General features: G+C 30.6%; 2 protein-coding genes and 1 long non-coding RNA gene across 3 annotated transcripts; 2 read left to right on the plus strand and 1 right to left on the minus strand.

Moving 5' to 3' along the window:
* The first annotated feature begins 950 nt into the window (after window positions 1-950).
* LOC136078778 (uncharacterized) lies at window positions 951-1,499 on the plus strand. Its single transcript, XM_065794583.1, has one exon. The coding sequence runs from the start codon at window positions 951-953 to the stop codon at window positions 1,497-1,499; it is 549 nt and encodes a 182-aa protein (XP_065650655.1).
* Window positions 1,500-4,954: 3,455 nt separating this feature from the next.
* LOC136077781 (uncharacterized) lies at window positions 4,955-6,129 on the plus strand. The gene is made up of 2 exons (XR_010637273.1): window positions 4,955-5,261; window positions 5,714-6,129. It is a non-coding gene; the product is annotated as an uncharacterized LOC136077781 (long non-coding RNA).
* A 3,351-nt stretch (window positions 6,130-9,480) lies between these two features.
* On the minus strand, window positions 9,481-12,011 carry LOC100197445 (kelch-like protein diablo). Its single transcript, XM_065793735.1, has one exon. The coding sequence runs from the start codon at window positions 11,798-11,800 to the stop codon at window positions 9,899-9,901; it is 1,902 nt and encodes a 633-aa protein (XP_065649807.1). The 5' UTR covers window positions 11,801-12,011; the 3' UTR covers window positions 9,481-9,898.
* Window positions 12,012-16,816: the final 4,805 nt, after the last annotated feature.

Raw genomic sequence — 16,816 nt, forward strand, 5'->3', positions numbered from 1 at the left:
AGAGATTTAGATAATTATATAATGAATATTTACATATAATGTATTTTTTTTTAATTTTTTATCTACTCAACTTTTTTTTTTTTGTATTTTAATTGCCCCAAAAAAGTTCTTACGTTCACAGAGCACCGCGGAAGAGCATTTGAAAGGAAGTTCACGCCTCCTTCCATACCAATGTTATAAAACTTGAACCAGGATCTCTAGCTTTTTATAAAACTTGTCTAGAGGTGAAGTTAAACCAGGGATCTCTAGCTTTTTAGGCGCGCGCTAACCGATGCACTACGGTTGCTCTAAAGTTACAGCTGTTAATTTTCATTACAAAATAAATTTAGAATATGTTTTTTGTTTTTTTTTTAAATATGTTATAAGTGTACAGCCATTTAAATTTAAAATAAATATGTAACAAGTATAAAGATGTACACTTATATGCAAATACTACTATGAGTCAATTTTTTTTAAACTTATATCCTTACGGTTTTATCATAGAGCACCGCGGAAGAGCATTTGAAAGGACGCTCCTTACCGTTATTATGAAGCTTGTCTATCAATAGGCACAAATAAATGAAGCCGCATGTAATACTGAGGCGGCTTTATATTAAAACAAACACCTGTACAAACAAAACAAATATATCAATTAAATATATATTATATTTACACAACTGTATAAACATTGATATGGCCTATTGATATGGCTGGAGCTAGTGTTAGAGGTTTTAATTGGTTATTAACATATAATAATCCTATATTTACTGGGCATGATTTGGAGTTGTGTTTTTCTAATAATAAATGGAAATATGTATTTCAATTGGAGCGAGGAGAGAACGGTACTGAACATTTTCAAATATTTTTGCGTACCGAGCGTATATATATATATGCGTCAGTTAATCGATATATTTGTTAATAATATTGGTTTTCATCCACATGTTCAATTGGCTAGGAGATGACGTAATGCTATGCAGTGTTGTTGTAAATCTGAAAGTCGTATATCTGAAACTTATTGCACCAATATACAAGATGAGATTCAACCTGTTAAGGTTCCAAAACTGGTAATTGTTAAACGTATGTTAGACTCTGGTAAGTCTATAGTTGATGTTATGAATAATGAAGATACATTTGGTGTTTGGTGTACCTATAATCGTGCTTTTAACCAGTTTATGTGTATTAAACAGAGAAGTCGTAATTTTAAATCTTTATGTTTTTATTTATATGGTCCACCGGGTGTTGGTAAGTCATGGTTAGCTTCAGTTATATGTAATATGCTGTTTCCCGGTCTAGAACCATTTTACAAGACTAAGAGTATTTGGTGGGATGGATATGTTGGCAATGATTGTGTTGTATGGGATGATTTTAGAGGTGATTGTTATGAAGTTCAAGAATTGTTAAAGCTTTGTGATCGTTATCAGTATCGTATTCAAGTTAAAGGAGGTTTTGTTAATTTTGTTTCTAAAGTTATTATATTTACTAGTAATAAAAAGTCATGGAATTTATATTCAGGTGATTAGGGTATTCCATTGGAAAGGCGATTGGAATATAACATGGCTATATCATCATTTGACGGTGATATAATCAAGTATATAGATTTAGATTATGGTACAATGCGTGATGGAATTGAGTATCCTATAAATGATCATGTTGATACGATAAATAAAGAAACATTTATTAATAATGTAAAGAATATATATTTTACCTAAATATATATTTATACAATTTTTGTTTTTATTTTACAATTATATTTGGTCCACTAAACTCAAATCCCACTGTTCTTTCGCTATCCCAATTATCTTCAGTGTCTGTGTCAAACCATAATGTTGGCCCTAAATATACAATTTTATTGCTTGTTACATTTTGTATCATATATAAACCAGTACTTAAAGGTTTAAAACGTGAATCGTCACTATTTTGTAAATTTATCCATGGTGTTTCTTTGTTGTTATATTCTTCGTCTTGAACATATAGTGGGAATTTGTAATAAATATATATTACTTTGTCACCATATGTAACATAACTTCTTGTTCTAATTAAATTTTTAAATTCTGTGAATTTAGTTGGTGTTGCGTCGCCATAGTTAAAAGTTTGATTAGTACGTGATTCTTGAGCATTTTCTAAATCGGATGGAACATTGTAAGCGTATTCGTATACTGTTTTTGATGTTTTATCAGATGATTGTGGCGCCCATAGTGGTCCATTTGTTCGCCATAATTTAAAGTGAACCCATTTAATTCTGAAGTAATTATATTCTCGTTTATATTTTAAAATTGTAGGAGAACTCATAAATGATGGGTCACTAAGTCGGAAATCTAATGTTTTTATAGCGTTACTGGGTTTAGGTAGTTTTAGTGGGATATAGTTTTTTAAATTAAAATGTAATTTTCGTCCTTTCCATGGTGTTTATCTTGGTATACCCCATTGTATTTTATCTAATCGGCTATTTTTACGTGTAGATGTGTATCTTTTGATAAAAATTACTGAAAGATGGGCAGATTAATCTGATCAGATTAATCTGCCCATCTTTCAGTAATTTTAATCGGGTTTAGTTTTGGTGCAACTGTTTTTATTTTTTGAAATATCTAACATAGTATTTCATATATAATAAAGACTGTATATTGTTTTATAAGAATAATACAATTTACACAATTTAAAGTATTCTTAATGTAGCTTACGCGTTTATTTTCTTTACATTATTATGAAAATAAACATGTAACCTGCGTAAAAGCAAATAATAAACATGAAGTCAGTTAAAAATAAGATTTCAAAAACTCTGTGGGTTAAGGACAAAACAAAACATCTTTTGAATAAAATAAGTTTAAAAAATTTACTCTATTTATTAATAAATATGTCATATTAACTATTGTAATATATGATATATTAATGAAACAAATTAACCTATAATCATCTCTCCAAGTTTGTAAAGGTTAAGGTGTTGTACGCAAAAAAATGTACTTTAATTGTGAATAAAAATCTTTAGGTTTTCTTATAAACTTAAAATCAGTTAAAACTAATGTTTTTGATTGTGTTGACAAGTAGAAAAAGTTTTTTCAGTTACACCCTATTCACCAGAGTTAAAGTCTTACACCCCATTCACCAGAGTTAAGATCTACCTGAGATAAAGCTTAACTATTTATTAAATCATACGCGAAAAAAATTGGTTGAAAATAAGAGCATACTAATTCAGGCAAATTAATTTCGTTAAAGTAATTTATATCTGGATCAGATTCTTCATTCGATTTAAAATCATTAGTTTGAAAAAAATTTAAGAGCATTTTCAAAATTATTATTATTTTTCGAATTTATTTTTTATTATTATTTATATTTTTTATTCTGTTATAAATAATCTGAATATACTTTGTTTTAAGATGGCTTAGTAATTATTTTATTGTACATAACTTTAGCGAATTTACCTCCTGCTCATAGATCTTTTGCTTGTCGGAAAAGTTGTTTGCGAATAATACTTGTCCGCTCGCTGAAATCTTCGTTTATATACATGTTTTCCTTCCACTATTTCATTTTTTTGTGTTTTTTAAGAATGTTTTCACAATCTTTAAAATTGAGAAACTTGACAATATTAGCTCGCTTTCTACGCTTACCTTCTTCGTCTTCTTCTAGCACGATTCGCTCTTTCAATTTGTATACCTTCTTTAATATCCAGTTTTTATCTCAGTAGATTCTTAATCAGTTTTTCACTTTTCTCCCATGTTTCGCCTTCGGTTTCCTCAATACCCTCAAATCCTATGTTATTTCTCCTACTTCGATCTTCTAACTTAGCAATTTTATTCTTTAGTGGTTCATTTTCTTCATTTAAATATTTTTGATTTAGTTGACACTGTGCATTTTTTTTAGTATTATTTAATGTTTCTTTTATTGTTTCGTATTGTTTACTAACAAACTAGATAGTTTTATTTGTCTCATTAAGTTCACGTTTTAATTCTTTGTTTTCATCTTTTATAATAATCAGTTCGCTTTCTAATTTTTGTAATTTTCTAATTTTCTAATTTTTGATCATTTAAGATTTTTATTATCGTATTTTCATGAATTTCAAATAAATCCTTTACTTGACGGAGAATCTGTTTCCCATTATTTTAAAGTAGGTTTATTTTAAAAATTTTAAAGATATTATAAAGATATAAATGGATATATATGAGAACGTTCGCAAAACTAGAGCATACCTTCTACAGCCGCCATGTTTGCCGAAAAAAATATGAAATCAATACTTCCCAGCGGGCATTTGTTTTTAAAAGTTACGTTCTAAATGTATTTTAAGTGTGTTTTAAACGTTTTCTAGACATTCTTCCGTAACGAACGTTTAAAAGACGTTTAAAAAACGTTTAAAAGACATTTGAAACGTAACTTTTAAAAACAAATTTCCGTAGTGTTAATTTTTATGTATAAATGCAACAACAGCTTGATTCCAAAAAACTTTAATGATAAATTTACGAAAAATGTAAACAAAAAGTTTTCTCTTAGAATAAACCAATGGCATACTTATAAATTGCGAAGAATTAGTAGTAAGTATTCTGAATATGGAATATCTTTTGTGAGTAAAGATACCAGCTTGTGCGTACATGATCACAATTGAAGAGCGTTTTTCTAAAAGGCGCAAAGTCCATTTTTTTTTTAAATTAAGTTTTTTCAACGTTTGAATTTTTTATTAATAAACGTACAACTCTAACGATGCTAGTATCAATAAAAAATGTGTTGATCATCTTTATTTACGATTACAAATTTATAGGTATTAGAAAAATCTTTGCCGGACAATTAGTGTTTTGTGTTTTTCTTAAAATAATAAAAATGTGACTTAGCGACTTTTAGAAAAACACTTTTCAATTAGCATTGTCTTTAATAAAAGATAAAGTAATTTTTTTTTTTAATTCTTTATTTTGAGACCTGTTTAAACAACTTTTGTTCCAAGTTTTTTTTTGTAAAAATGATCAATGTTTTATTATTTTGAGAGCAAGTTCTGTATATAATTACTATAAATAATCAGATAACGGTTTTTGGTACCAACTGTAAATTAGCAACATGCTCAACAATTGTTCAACTAGTGAATACACGGGTACTTCTATCAACCGTTTCAACTAGATGGTGATAGCAGCCATGGTGGTAGTAGCAATTAATGTGCAAAACATTTGAAATAGTCTTGAAATTAGTCGATTTTTTAGTTTGTAATTCATATAAAGCTAATAAAGCAAGCAATATCCTTGACACAATTAAACATGGTGGTCTAAACTTGTTTGCCTGTTTATTGTCTCAATAAGCATTTATTTAAGGTATATTAACATTTAAATTATATTTATAACTAATTAAGAAAAGTGAATAATTTACGTCATTTCTACTTCACCAATGATAGTTGAAGTAATTATTATAAGCTTCAGGTAATTTAAAAAGCAAGATGAAAATTCTCTAATATTCCTGCTTTTTATATAGTAACTCTTTTTTTGACTCGATCAATTTCAAAGATACTTAATAACTTTTGTTAAACTGTTGTAAAAATACAGATACGTGGCCATGTTGTAAAAAGAATTTTATGAGAAAATATAAAATAGCCTCATCCAAGTACTTTGCTTTGTTTTAGTGTGTCTGTTTATTTTTTTAAAAAGTTGTGAGTATTAAAATTTTCCTTATGTATCTATAAAAAAAATTTATTTTGACCTAATACTTAACATAAAAAGTAAATTTGCGAATTCCTTGATTTTTAAATTTTGATATTTTGCTTTTTTAGCTCGTATGGTATTTGTTCATAAAGTATGCTAAACTACGCATAAAACCACTGATTTAGGACCTCCTACTCCTTGTACGCACTTGTATACTGAGACATCTTGTAAACATTCAAAACATTGAAAACAGCACAAATCAAAATTTGATAATAATACATGTTTATGCAACTTTAGCTCTATTATGCAATTCTGAAATGAATTTTAACAACTTTTTAGGGTCGTACGTCTTAATCGATTATAATAGTACATATTTGTTGACTCGAAAACCTATTCTCCTTTTTAATCACGCGTATATATAATGGTTTTTTAATCACGCGTATATATAATGGTTTTTTAATCACGCGTATATATAATGGTTTTTTAATCACACATGTATATAATGGTTTTTTAATCACGCATATATATAATGGTTTTTTAATCACACATATATATAATGGTTTTTTAATCACGCGTATATATAATGGTTTTATAACTTATTCTCCTTTTTAATCATGCGTACATATAATGGTTTTTTAATCACGCGTATATATAATGGTTTTTTAATCACGCGTATATAATGGTTTTTTAATCACGCGTATATATAATGGTTTTAAAACTATGAATAGCTTGCACTCAGAACTTTATAGTGAGAACTATATATTATAGAACTATATATATATATATATATATATATATATATATATATATATATATATATATATATATATATATATATATATATATATATATATATATATATATATATATATATATATATACAGTATTGGACAAAACATTTGCAACCAACATCGACAATGCTAAAAAGTGTTACTAATTTTACATGTCTTAAAAACAAAACCAACTATACTACCACAGCAAACAGTTCAGGAGTCTGGAGTCATAGCATGCCATGACATGAGCAATCAGCTGACAGCACACAGGCAGAATTTCGTTGACAAGTGCCATTTTGCAGCGGACAAAACAAGTGTAACTTTTTTGGTTTGTTTCATTTTCTTAAGTCTGGTCCTTATCAACGTCACGGAAGTTTTTTAATAATTAAAGGAAGTATCCAGAAGTTTCAAGAAGTTTCCAGAAGCATGCAGAAGCTTCCAGAAGTTTCCAGAAGAAGCATCTGGAAGCATCCAGTAGCATCCAGAAGTATCCAGAAACATTCAGAAGCATCCAGACGCATCCAGAAGCTTCCAGAAGCATCGAAAAGAAGCATCTAGAATCTTCCAGAACAGGTTCACACAGGTTCATTTTACTATATAAGAGACATGTAAATCGACATGTAATTCAGTCAGTATATGGAAGTCAATCAGTCAGTATTATCAAGACAGTTTATTGAAGTGAGTTTTATCAAAGTGTTTTATCAAAGAACATCAATACAAGAAGTCAAATACAACAAGTGTTTCATTACATCAATACAGTCCACATCCAACCAAGACGTTGTGTTCCAAAGAGCATTATTGTATCATCACAAGGTAAATGTAACACGGTAAGCCTTGAGAAGCGTGATTATTTATTTTTATTATTTTTATGACTTCAAGTGCAAAAATGGCTCCCGACAGTTTTGGATTGGAACTAAGAAAGAAAATTATTGGCGATTACGTAAGTGGAATGTCACAAAAAAGTATTTGTGATAAATATCGCGTGAAAAATTGGACCGTATCAAGACTATGTTCTAAATAACGTTCTACGGGAAAGTTGGCAGCAGATAACAAAGGTGGAAGACCGCGTTCCACCACTTCTAGAGAGGATTCTATGATCGTTAGATCCGTCAAGAAGGATTATTGAATATCGTCAGTCAAGATGCAAAAGCAATTAGAGTTGCCTGTATGGGACCGAACAATCAGACGACGTGCTGTTGAAGCCGGATTGTTTTCTCGACGCCCTGCAAAGAAACCGCTGATTTCACTAAAAAACAAGAAGAAAAGAATCCTGTTTGCTACATCTCATATTGACTGGAATGTGCAGAAATGGCGAACTGTCCTGTTCAGTGATGAATCGAAGTTCAACGTCATTGGGAGCGATGGCATATGCCGTGTACGTCGACCGGCCGGAAAACGCCTCGATTTACGTTACTGCCATAAGACCGTGAGGCATGGTGGAGGCAATGTAATGGTCTGGGGGTGCTTTTCTGCTAACGGTCTAGGTCTAATACATCAAAACGATGGAATAATGGACTGTTTCATGTATAAAATATCCTGAAAGATGTTAAGTTACCTCATGTTGAATGGAATATGCCAATAAAATAGGTTTTTCAGCAAGACAACAATCCGAAACACACTGCAAAAGTAGTCAAGCAGTGGTTTCAAGACAACCACCTATCGGTGATGGATTGGCCGCCTCAATCTCCGGATCTCAACCCTATCGAGAATCTGTGGGAGATCGTCAACCGCAGAATTAATCGTGAAGGTGTTCGTAATAAGTATCAACTGTTTGAACCAATCCAAAAGGCCTGGGTAGCGATTCCACAAAGTTTCATTGATCACCTGATCAAATCTATGCCTCGAAGATGCAAGGCTGTGATCGACAACAAAGGATTCGCCACGAAATATTGATAGCAAAATACAGCTTGGTCAACATTTTGTCGAGTTGCACTTGTTTTGTCCAGATGGAAATCAACTTTTTAAATACTTTTGACTAATTTATTAATTTTCGTGTACAAATAATGAACTTTGTGATGAATAAAGCTTGAAGAACTTTGTCTCTAAACAGTTACATAGTTATTTCTCTAAATTGAAAAAATGCAGCACTTTTATATAAAGAAACTAAATTAGCATTATTTGGTTGCACTCGTTTTGTCTGATACTGTATATATATATATATATATATATATATATATATATATATATATATATATAATATATATATATATATATATATATATATATATATGAAGAGTACACCGGAAAAAACGGCAGTCACATTTAAAAAGTTTTAAGAAAGTATATATTAATCATTTATAACAGTTTTCATATAAAGTATAAAAGTAAATTAGAAAAAAAGTGTTTCTTGATTAATTTATCTGTGGTTACATTATAACCTGCTGTAGTATATTTACTGAAGCCCCCGGCAGCAGGCTATTTTAGTATGACATCAGACATGTTATCTAATGTTATCATTTATAGATATTATTTTTTCATTTTTGTTACTTTTCATTAAACTTTAAAACAATATTCCTTTTTTCTATTTTCGACACTATTCATTAAATTCATTTGCGACATTATTCTTTTTTTTTATTTTCGACACTATTTATTAAATTCATTTGTGACACTATTCAGAAATTCATTTATTTCTTATTCTGTTATTCTACAATCAATAATGCGACAATTTGCGACACTATTCCTTTTTTACATTTTCGACTAATTTGCGACAATAAAAAGTTTGCGACGCTATTCCGCCACACCATTACGTCAGACTCTAGTGAAGAGGTTAGTGGTTTGGCGACGGATTCGAACAAAAGCGTTGTTACTAAAGAGTTACGATGTTTTGACGAGAAGGGTAAAAACGGTCGAAACTGCGTGATGCAATTTATGGATGACCCCTAAGTAATTTTTTATTGCGCAAGCAGTATATGGCAATATTGCCATATTCGGCATATTGCCATATTCAAAGCAAATGTTTTTTTTATATAATAAGATTTAAGAGCCAAACCTCATTTTAAATTTTAAAATGAGGTTTGGCTCATTTGTTCGTTTGTTAAATGAGCAATCAGATTAAAAGATTAACACAAGTGGAAATATTTGATTTTTTTACTAATCATGAAAAAAAAAACTATTAACTCCAATGCCAATAATAACTTCTCCATTCTTACCAAAGAATTAAATAAAAAATAAAAACACTGTACAAGTGAAAACTAATATAAAAAATTCTACAAAAATAAAAAAAAATATGTTTAATATATTTATATATATATAGTATAAATAATTCACCACGTATGGTTAATACTTTAATTTCTCTAATATCATATAAACAATGAATAGAAAAAAGTACAAAAAAAGTTTTTTTTCCTTGAAAATTAATATTCAGTTTTTTTTTTTTTTTTTTTGATAATTCAAAAAATTTATTTTTTTGAGTTAATAATTGCAGAATTTAAGATAATGGCATCTAAGTACAAATGTTAAAATACAAAAATCAGAAAAGAATTTATAAGAAATCTACAAAATGTTTTTTTCATTCTCTTTATCTAATTCAAAATCTTTATCCTATTCAGAGAAAGAGGCTGTCATACCTTGCAAAACTGCAAGACGCAAATTTATTGCACAACATTGCATTGAACTTGTAGATACTGGCAAAGGACTAATTTTAGTCCAGCGGTCCTTGGTTGTATCATAAACCTCAGAAGTGTTTAAACACTCGCCTTCTTTACTCATGCCTCCAACAACATAGAAACGTGTTTCACTTACAGCAATACCACTCATTGTGCGTGGGGTACCAGAATATTGAACAGACGACCATTCTTTTGCAACTGTGTTATATAAATCCATACCTCTACTTACTCCTAATAACTCACTTTGTCCACCAACTAAATAAATAATATGATTAAGATACACTGCAGAAGCATGTGCTCTTTTTGTTAATAACTCTGTACTGTATTCCCATAAGTTAGATTCTCGCTGATAAATTTCCATGGTATTAAGATATTCCCACTGAGTATTAACACCAGAACCTGATTTTCGTATTCCACCAATCGCAAACATATATTTTTCACTAGCAACTACTGATAATGCCCCTCTGGGGCAATTAAGACTTGCAAGTCGTTGCCAAACATTATTACAAGAGCTATATCTAAGAACAATGTCAATTGATCCAACACTCGATAAGCCACCCACACAATAAAGCTGATCTTCAAAAATACAAACTCCTAAAGATGTAACTTGATAAGGAAGTGGAGCAACTTCTTCCCATGTGTTGTAAGTGGGATCAAACTTTAAAACTGATGATAGCAGTAAAGTAGATTCGTTACGACCCCCAATTACATAAAGAAACTCTTTACAAGATACCACAGAGTGACCATATCTTGCTTTTGGTAATGGAGCTAATGGAAACCATTTATAATTTGAAGTAATATAAGCAAAGACATCTTTGGTTGGCTTATCACCCTGCCAACCACCTACACACACAATACCACAAACAACTCCCATGAATTTTCTTGGATGTGCTAGTTTTGGATCTATAATGCTGTGTTTCGAATTAGACAGGTGATAATTTATTCCTTCTTTAATAATATTTAGGCATAATGAACTTTTACTAACAAATTCATCTTTTTCTGTCTCTGAGAGATAAGATGGTGAAATTAAAAGAAAACGTATTTCATGCAGTAGATTAGCTAAATGGCTTTCTTTTTCTTTTTCATTCCCTTTATCAGATTTAACCCAAGTCAGTACAGCTTCAAGAACCTCTTCTTCTTTTATTACCCTTATATCTTCACTTTTAACCAACTGATGTACAATTTCAAATGAAAGATTTTTAAAGCCACTAGTTTTTGAAACAATAACAAAATTGTCCATTATCAACTTTTCGGCTGATTGAATTAATGTTTTGCAATTGTGTTTATCAGCTAAAATTAATATTTCTGCGGCACTTGCTGGACTTAATTTTTGTTCTAAATAATTAACTGTCATATCTTTCAAACTTTGCAGTTGTAAAAAATTGGCTGTTGCAACAAGCTGGCGAACATTGCCATCATGGATACATATCTCACCAGTATAGGCAAAATGTAAAATATCATCCATGATTTGTCCGGTTAAATTTCTTAAAGTAATTTTACTGTCATCAGGGTTTGTTAACTGAGAAAAAATATTTTTAAAAAACGGGCTTGTTGCAGAAAGTATATTTTTATGCACAGGCAATTCCATATCATCTACAACTATGGTTCCATCGCACATTATTCCTTGTTTACGAAAAAACTCCATTTGCTTCATCAAGGTACAACAGTAATTTGCAAGAACTTCAATTGCAATAGCATCTCCCCAGTCATCATCCTCATTTTCCTCTCCGAACGAATTTTTATGAATATCTTCTTTTGATTTAACAACGTCTTCAGGTTCAGCCCCAAGTACATCATCCCAATCATCAGATATAACTAATTCTTTTCCCGAAGCCATCTTATAATTAAGTATAAAATGAATAAACAATCGAGACAAAAAATATTTCTTGGTTTCAGACGGATTTTATTGGCGATTTTAAATATGCAAATTCTGAATAAGTACAGATATTTTTTCGGAAACAGCTTTGCCGTCCATGTGCGAAGAAGCCTTTCCACTACACGATGTGTGATCTTTTAACACCGAAGCGGGTTTTCGTTGTAGTTTAAAATTAGCGATCGCAGTTTGTGAGGAATTTGCGGGTGCGGTTACGGCCCTTGCCAGCGCCTGCGCCCCTTTCCAATATAGAGACACAGCTTTACAAGTGTAGTTTTGAGATATAGAAAAATTATTTTTTTACGATCAAAACAAGTTTACTTCCGACCTACTATCAACTTTTGTAAACAACCGCTATTTATGTTGGGAGTTTCTGAATAGTAAAGATGGCAGTTAAGGTGGTAGCCCTATAAAAAAGGTGATTTTGACAAATAAAATGAAATCTACCATATTTAAGTGTTTAAAGAGTTTCTTGGAGAGAATTGAGTTGATTCAAAACAAAAACAAACAAAAAATTACATTTGGTTGATCCATAATGGGGGAATAAGTGTCATAAAATCAGCGAAATTGATCACTATTCAAAATGCTCGAAGTCAGTTTGTCTTTATCTGTTTTCAAATAAATTCTAAAACATTTTGCAGTACACCTAGATGCTCCATTTAACCGTCAGATTTTTCCTAAATCAGCATATTAAAAAAGTTATTAACTTTTTTGGATGAACCTATCGATTTTCAATAGTTTTGTGGTATGATTTGAAACGTTTAGGTCTATAAATCAATATTTAGAGTGATTCATAAAAATTCTGACGGTTAAATGGAGTGTATATATGTTGTGAACATATCCTTAAAATTTGAAGCAAATACTCTATCCAATAATAAGTTATCATCTTTTAAGTTTTCAAGAAACATTCAAAATGCGAAGCTGAGAAAAATACAAAAGAAAGTTTGAAAAGTAAAAATCTCAACAAATATTTTTTTAAATCTTAATAATTTCCTGTTGCATAAGAGTCTATGGGTTCTTTTTCTTTTAAAATGTCACAGTCACCCTTCTGCTTTGCTCTGATGGATTTTTTTCGCTTTTTTACATTGTCAGTTGTTTTTTTGAACATGCATTTTTCACGTAATATATCAAGTTTCTTTGCAATTTGGTGCGAAACTATTCCTGTCATTCCGAAATATTTTAATATGCCAATGATTCCGTTCCTGCCATTATTAAAATGTATGACAGCTGAATAGGTACCCATTTCTATGGTTATTCTTCCAACAAATATAGATTTTGGTACACGAGACCATATGATTGCATTCAAAGCCTCGTTTTCATTTTGTGTTTTGCCATGCATACACTTTTCCAATAGCTCATCTTCCATTAAAGCCTTAAAAGTTAGAAAGATGAGATTTTTTATCCACATAGGAATTGAATTTAGTGACCTATATGACTTATTTTCTTTTGACCAATACTTGCGCCAACTTCCAGCATCTCGTGGGCAAAACTTATGACAATTGAAAGGATCTGGTAGGTCAGTGAAATGAAAAAGGATCGATAATATTGCCTTCTTCATAGCATAGAAATTTCCAATATTATTACGAATGGCCAGACCATAATAATTTTGCATAGAGCCAATGCACTTGTTGGTAAGTTTTCCCTTACCAGATATAGGTGTTTTAGTGTTTTTATATGATTTCACAAGATTGCGCAAAGGAGTCCCAAGGCGCTTCTGTTCGTGACCAATACACTCGAGCTTGATTGGGGTTACATTATGATCTTTATATGGATTAGATTTTAAAACATCATTAAACGAACTGGTGTCTCCATCTCCCAAGTATTGTTTATAAATCAGGCCATAATTTAGTAATGATCGGGAAAAAATGTCAACAGCACCAACTGATTCCATTGCACCTGAGGATTTTGTATGACTAATTTTGCATATGTGGTTAAGTTTCCAAATTTGGTAATCAGAGGTACCATGTTTGTTTTCCCACATTTTGCAACCAAAGCAATGCCTTGAATTTATTTCCACATCTAGACACTTGTCACCTGAAATGGCTGTTACTAGTCCGTGTGGTGAAGAATGGCCGCGTTTCTGCCACGTCCCATCAACAGAAATACGAGTTCATGATATATCACTAACAATGTCAATATGGACAACTTCTCCAGCAGCAGTTTTCACACTAAACTCAGCTACTTTTTTGTAACAATCTTTAAAAACTTTATAAAGTTGGATGAACGGACCTTAAGTTAAACATTTTAAGTTCATTACCGAAGAAAAGGTATCCATAGCACTAAAACCACATCCAACTTCACGAAATGCAACAGCAGCTCGTACATTTATGTCAAAGGCTTTGCGACCTTGAATCATTTTAATTTCCTTTGGTTTTGTTTCAGGAGATGTATATGAGGCTTTAATCCAGTCACAATTGGAACATTTGGCACTAATAAAGTGTGAATACCCTCGCCATTTTAAGTTTTCGTCATATAATATGATGTTACTACCACAATTCGGACACATTAATTCACAAAATATATTTGAAGCATTGCAAAATGTACCAACATAAAATAGTCATTATCAAGAGGATTTTTTACTATAGATGCAGACATTTCATTATTCATATTTAATTTCCTTTGACTTGAACAAGTACCAAGAACGGATAAATCCGCAATATTTTTTTTATTTGCAATTGCACCATTCCACTTTCTCTTTTTTTTAACTATGGAATTTTGTTTATTTGGCATTCTATTATTATTTAAAATCTAAAAAATATTATCTATATGTATAAAGGCACACATGCATATACTAATAAATACGTAAAGGATGCACCAAATAAAATAGTAAACATATATATGAAGCTATAAAAGTATAACTACTATGTAATGAATTTCGATATAACTTCCACATGTTGTTTGTAGTTTTAAAATATACTTTTTAGAACTATATTTTAGTAGAGCAAAGTGGATGTTTTACCTGGAAAAAAAAAAGAGTTAAAAGAACTACATGAAGAGATTATATTAGACCATAATCATTTTGAACCGTAAATAAGGGCGTTGCTATGTAAATTTCTAAATATAGATAGTCTAAAAAGTTATCAAAACTGACATAAAAGGTATGGTAGGCGATTTAATTTTTTTGGGAATGAAAGTAGTGGTATACATGATGCTGTTTTAATAATCAAATTTCTGGTTTTCAATATGACTGTCTGCCAGGCAGTGCCGTGGCTATTGGGTTAAAGGCTCTCCTTTTCCCACCTTTATATCTTTATTTCAAAGTAAGAAATATCCGCAGGATAGGGATACTTAACAAGTTTCTGTATCAGTGTATGACACAATAACAACATCTTCAAACAAGTATCGCGTGTCTAAGAAATTTTATTTTAAGATTTTCTTTAGAATTGAAGGTTTGCTGTCCTCACATCAAGATGAAATCTAGCAGTGATCTCACTTGTCGCTTTTATTTTAATGTCTATTTGCTTTCTCCATTTTTTGTTTACCCTTTCAATCTTATCTCTGGTGGTCCAACTTTTTATCTTTTAGATCTTGATGAAAAAAGTACTAGATACCTAGTGCGAAGCAGGTTTTTAAAAAGACTTTGAAGTCTTTTTGAAAACCTGCTCCACACCAGGTATCTAATACTTTTTTAACCAGACACTCTTTAATTCTTATTTCACATTTTGCACCAGGGTGCAAAATGTGAAATAAGAATTGAAGAGTTGAAATCACCCTCATGTATCCTAAATATAAATATACTCAAAAGATCTGAAGCAGAAATGCAGCGTAAAAAGTCCCAAAGATAAAGCTTTTTTATTGACTGGTTTAGATCTGACCAATGTTGGATTATTAAAGCTCACTGGGCTTAGCCCCATAAACATTACATGGTTGGAAGGACAGAATGTTAGTGAGAGCATTTACCGCTTTACCATCAAATATGGTTAAATTTAGTTTGACTTAAATGTGATAGTCATTTCAGGTTTGCTTTCTACTACTTATAACTTGTTTGGATCTACATTTATGTGCACTAGAGGGCTTCTTATTTAATAATACTTCTTCCTTCATGGTAGTTAATGCAAGTAGAACAATAGCTGTTTGTGCTCGTTAACTTGGGACTCGCCAATATTTGCTTAAGTATATTTTTGCTTATACACACTTTGACTGAAGGCACATCAAAATCATTTATAAAGTGAGGCACTCCTTTAAACTTTCCCCCACTTTCAGCTAATATTCTCATAGAGTCTTGACATTCAGTTAAAGTTAGTACCTTTGACAAAGTATAATTAAACGTACCCTGTAGAGGAGTTAAAGCAGATGTTAAAGTTTTTGTCTTTCATTCTTTATTTTATGAAGTGAAGAATAAGTATCTGCATTCTGTAATATGGATGGTTTTTTAATAATTTGATACTATTCATTAGAAATATCACACTAACTTTTTAAGCTCAAAGCATCTTCGGTTTTCATTTTTATTGGAAAACTTACCTCCATCCTTTTAACTTTATTAGAATTTGCATTTTTAATTCATGCAATATGCTGTAAAACCATGCATATTTTGGTTTTTTAGGTTTTATAATTAGCACTACTTGTTTGAGCATGAGTTTTTGAATGATATGAGTTAAATGTATTCTTTTCATGATGAGTATAAGCAATGAGCTCTTGTTTTTTATTTTATACAAAAATTTTAAAAATTTTCGAAACAAAAAAAAAAAAAAGTTAAAAAGTCCTATATTAAATTGGGGCAAGTTCGGGCAAGTAATTTTTTTTCTGCTTTCATATATAGTTATTGTTTCATAAAAAGAAAATGTTAAAATTACCATGGAATCTAGTAGAATCAATTACTTATTCCAAGAGTGCTCTTTTTTAACTTTTCTTTGTAACAACTGTGCCTTTTAAAAAGCATTGCAGTTTGTTATGCAATTTCCTTTTTTCTTTTTTATATAAAAATGACTTCGTTTTTTATTTTAGTTACAATTGTAGTTATACTTTTGAGAGAAAAATTTA

Source organism: Hydra vulgaris, chromosome 03 (genome assembly GCF_038396675.1).
Source record: "Hydra vulgaris chromosome 03, alternate assembly HydraT2T_AEP".
Classification (NCBI taxonomy): domain Eukaryota; kingdom Metazoa; phylum Cnidaria; class Hydrozoa; order Anthoathecata; family Hydridae; genus Hydra; species Hydra vulgaris.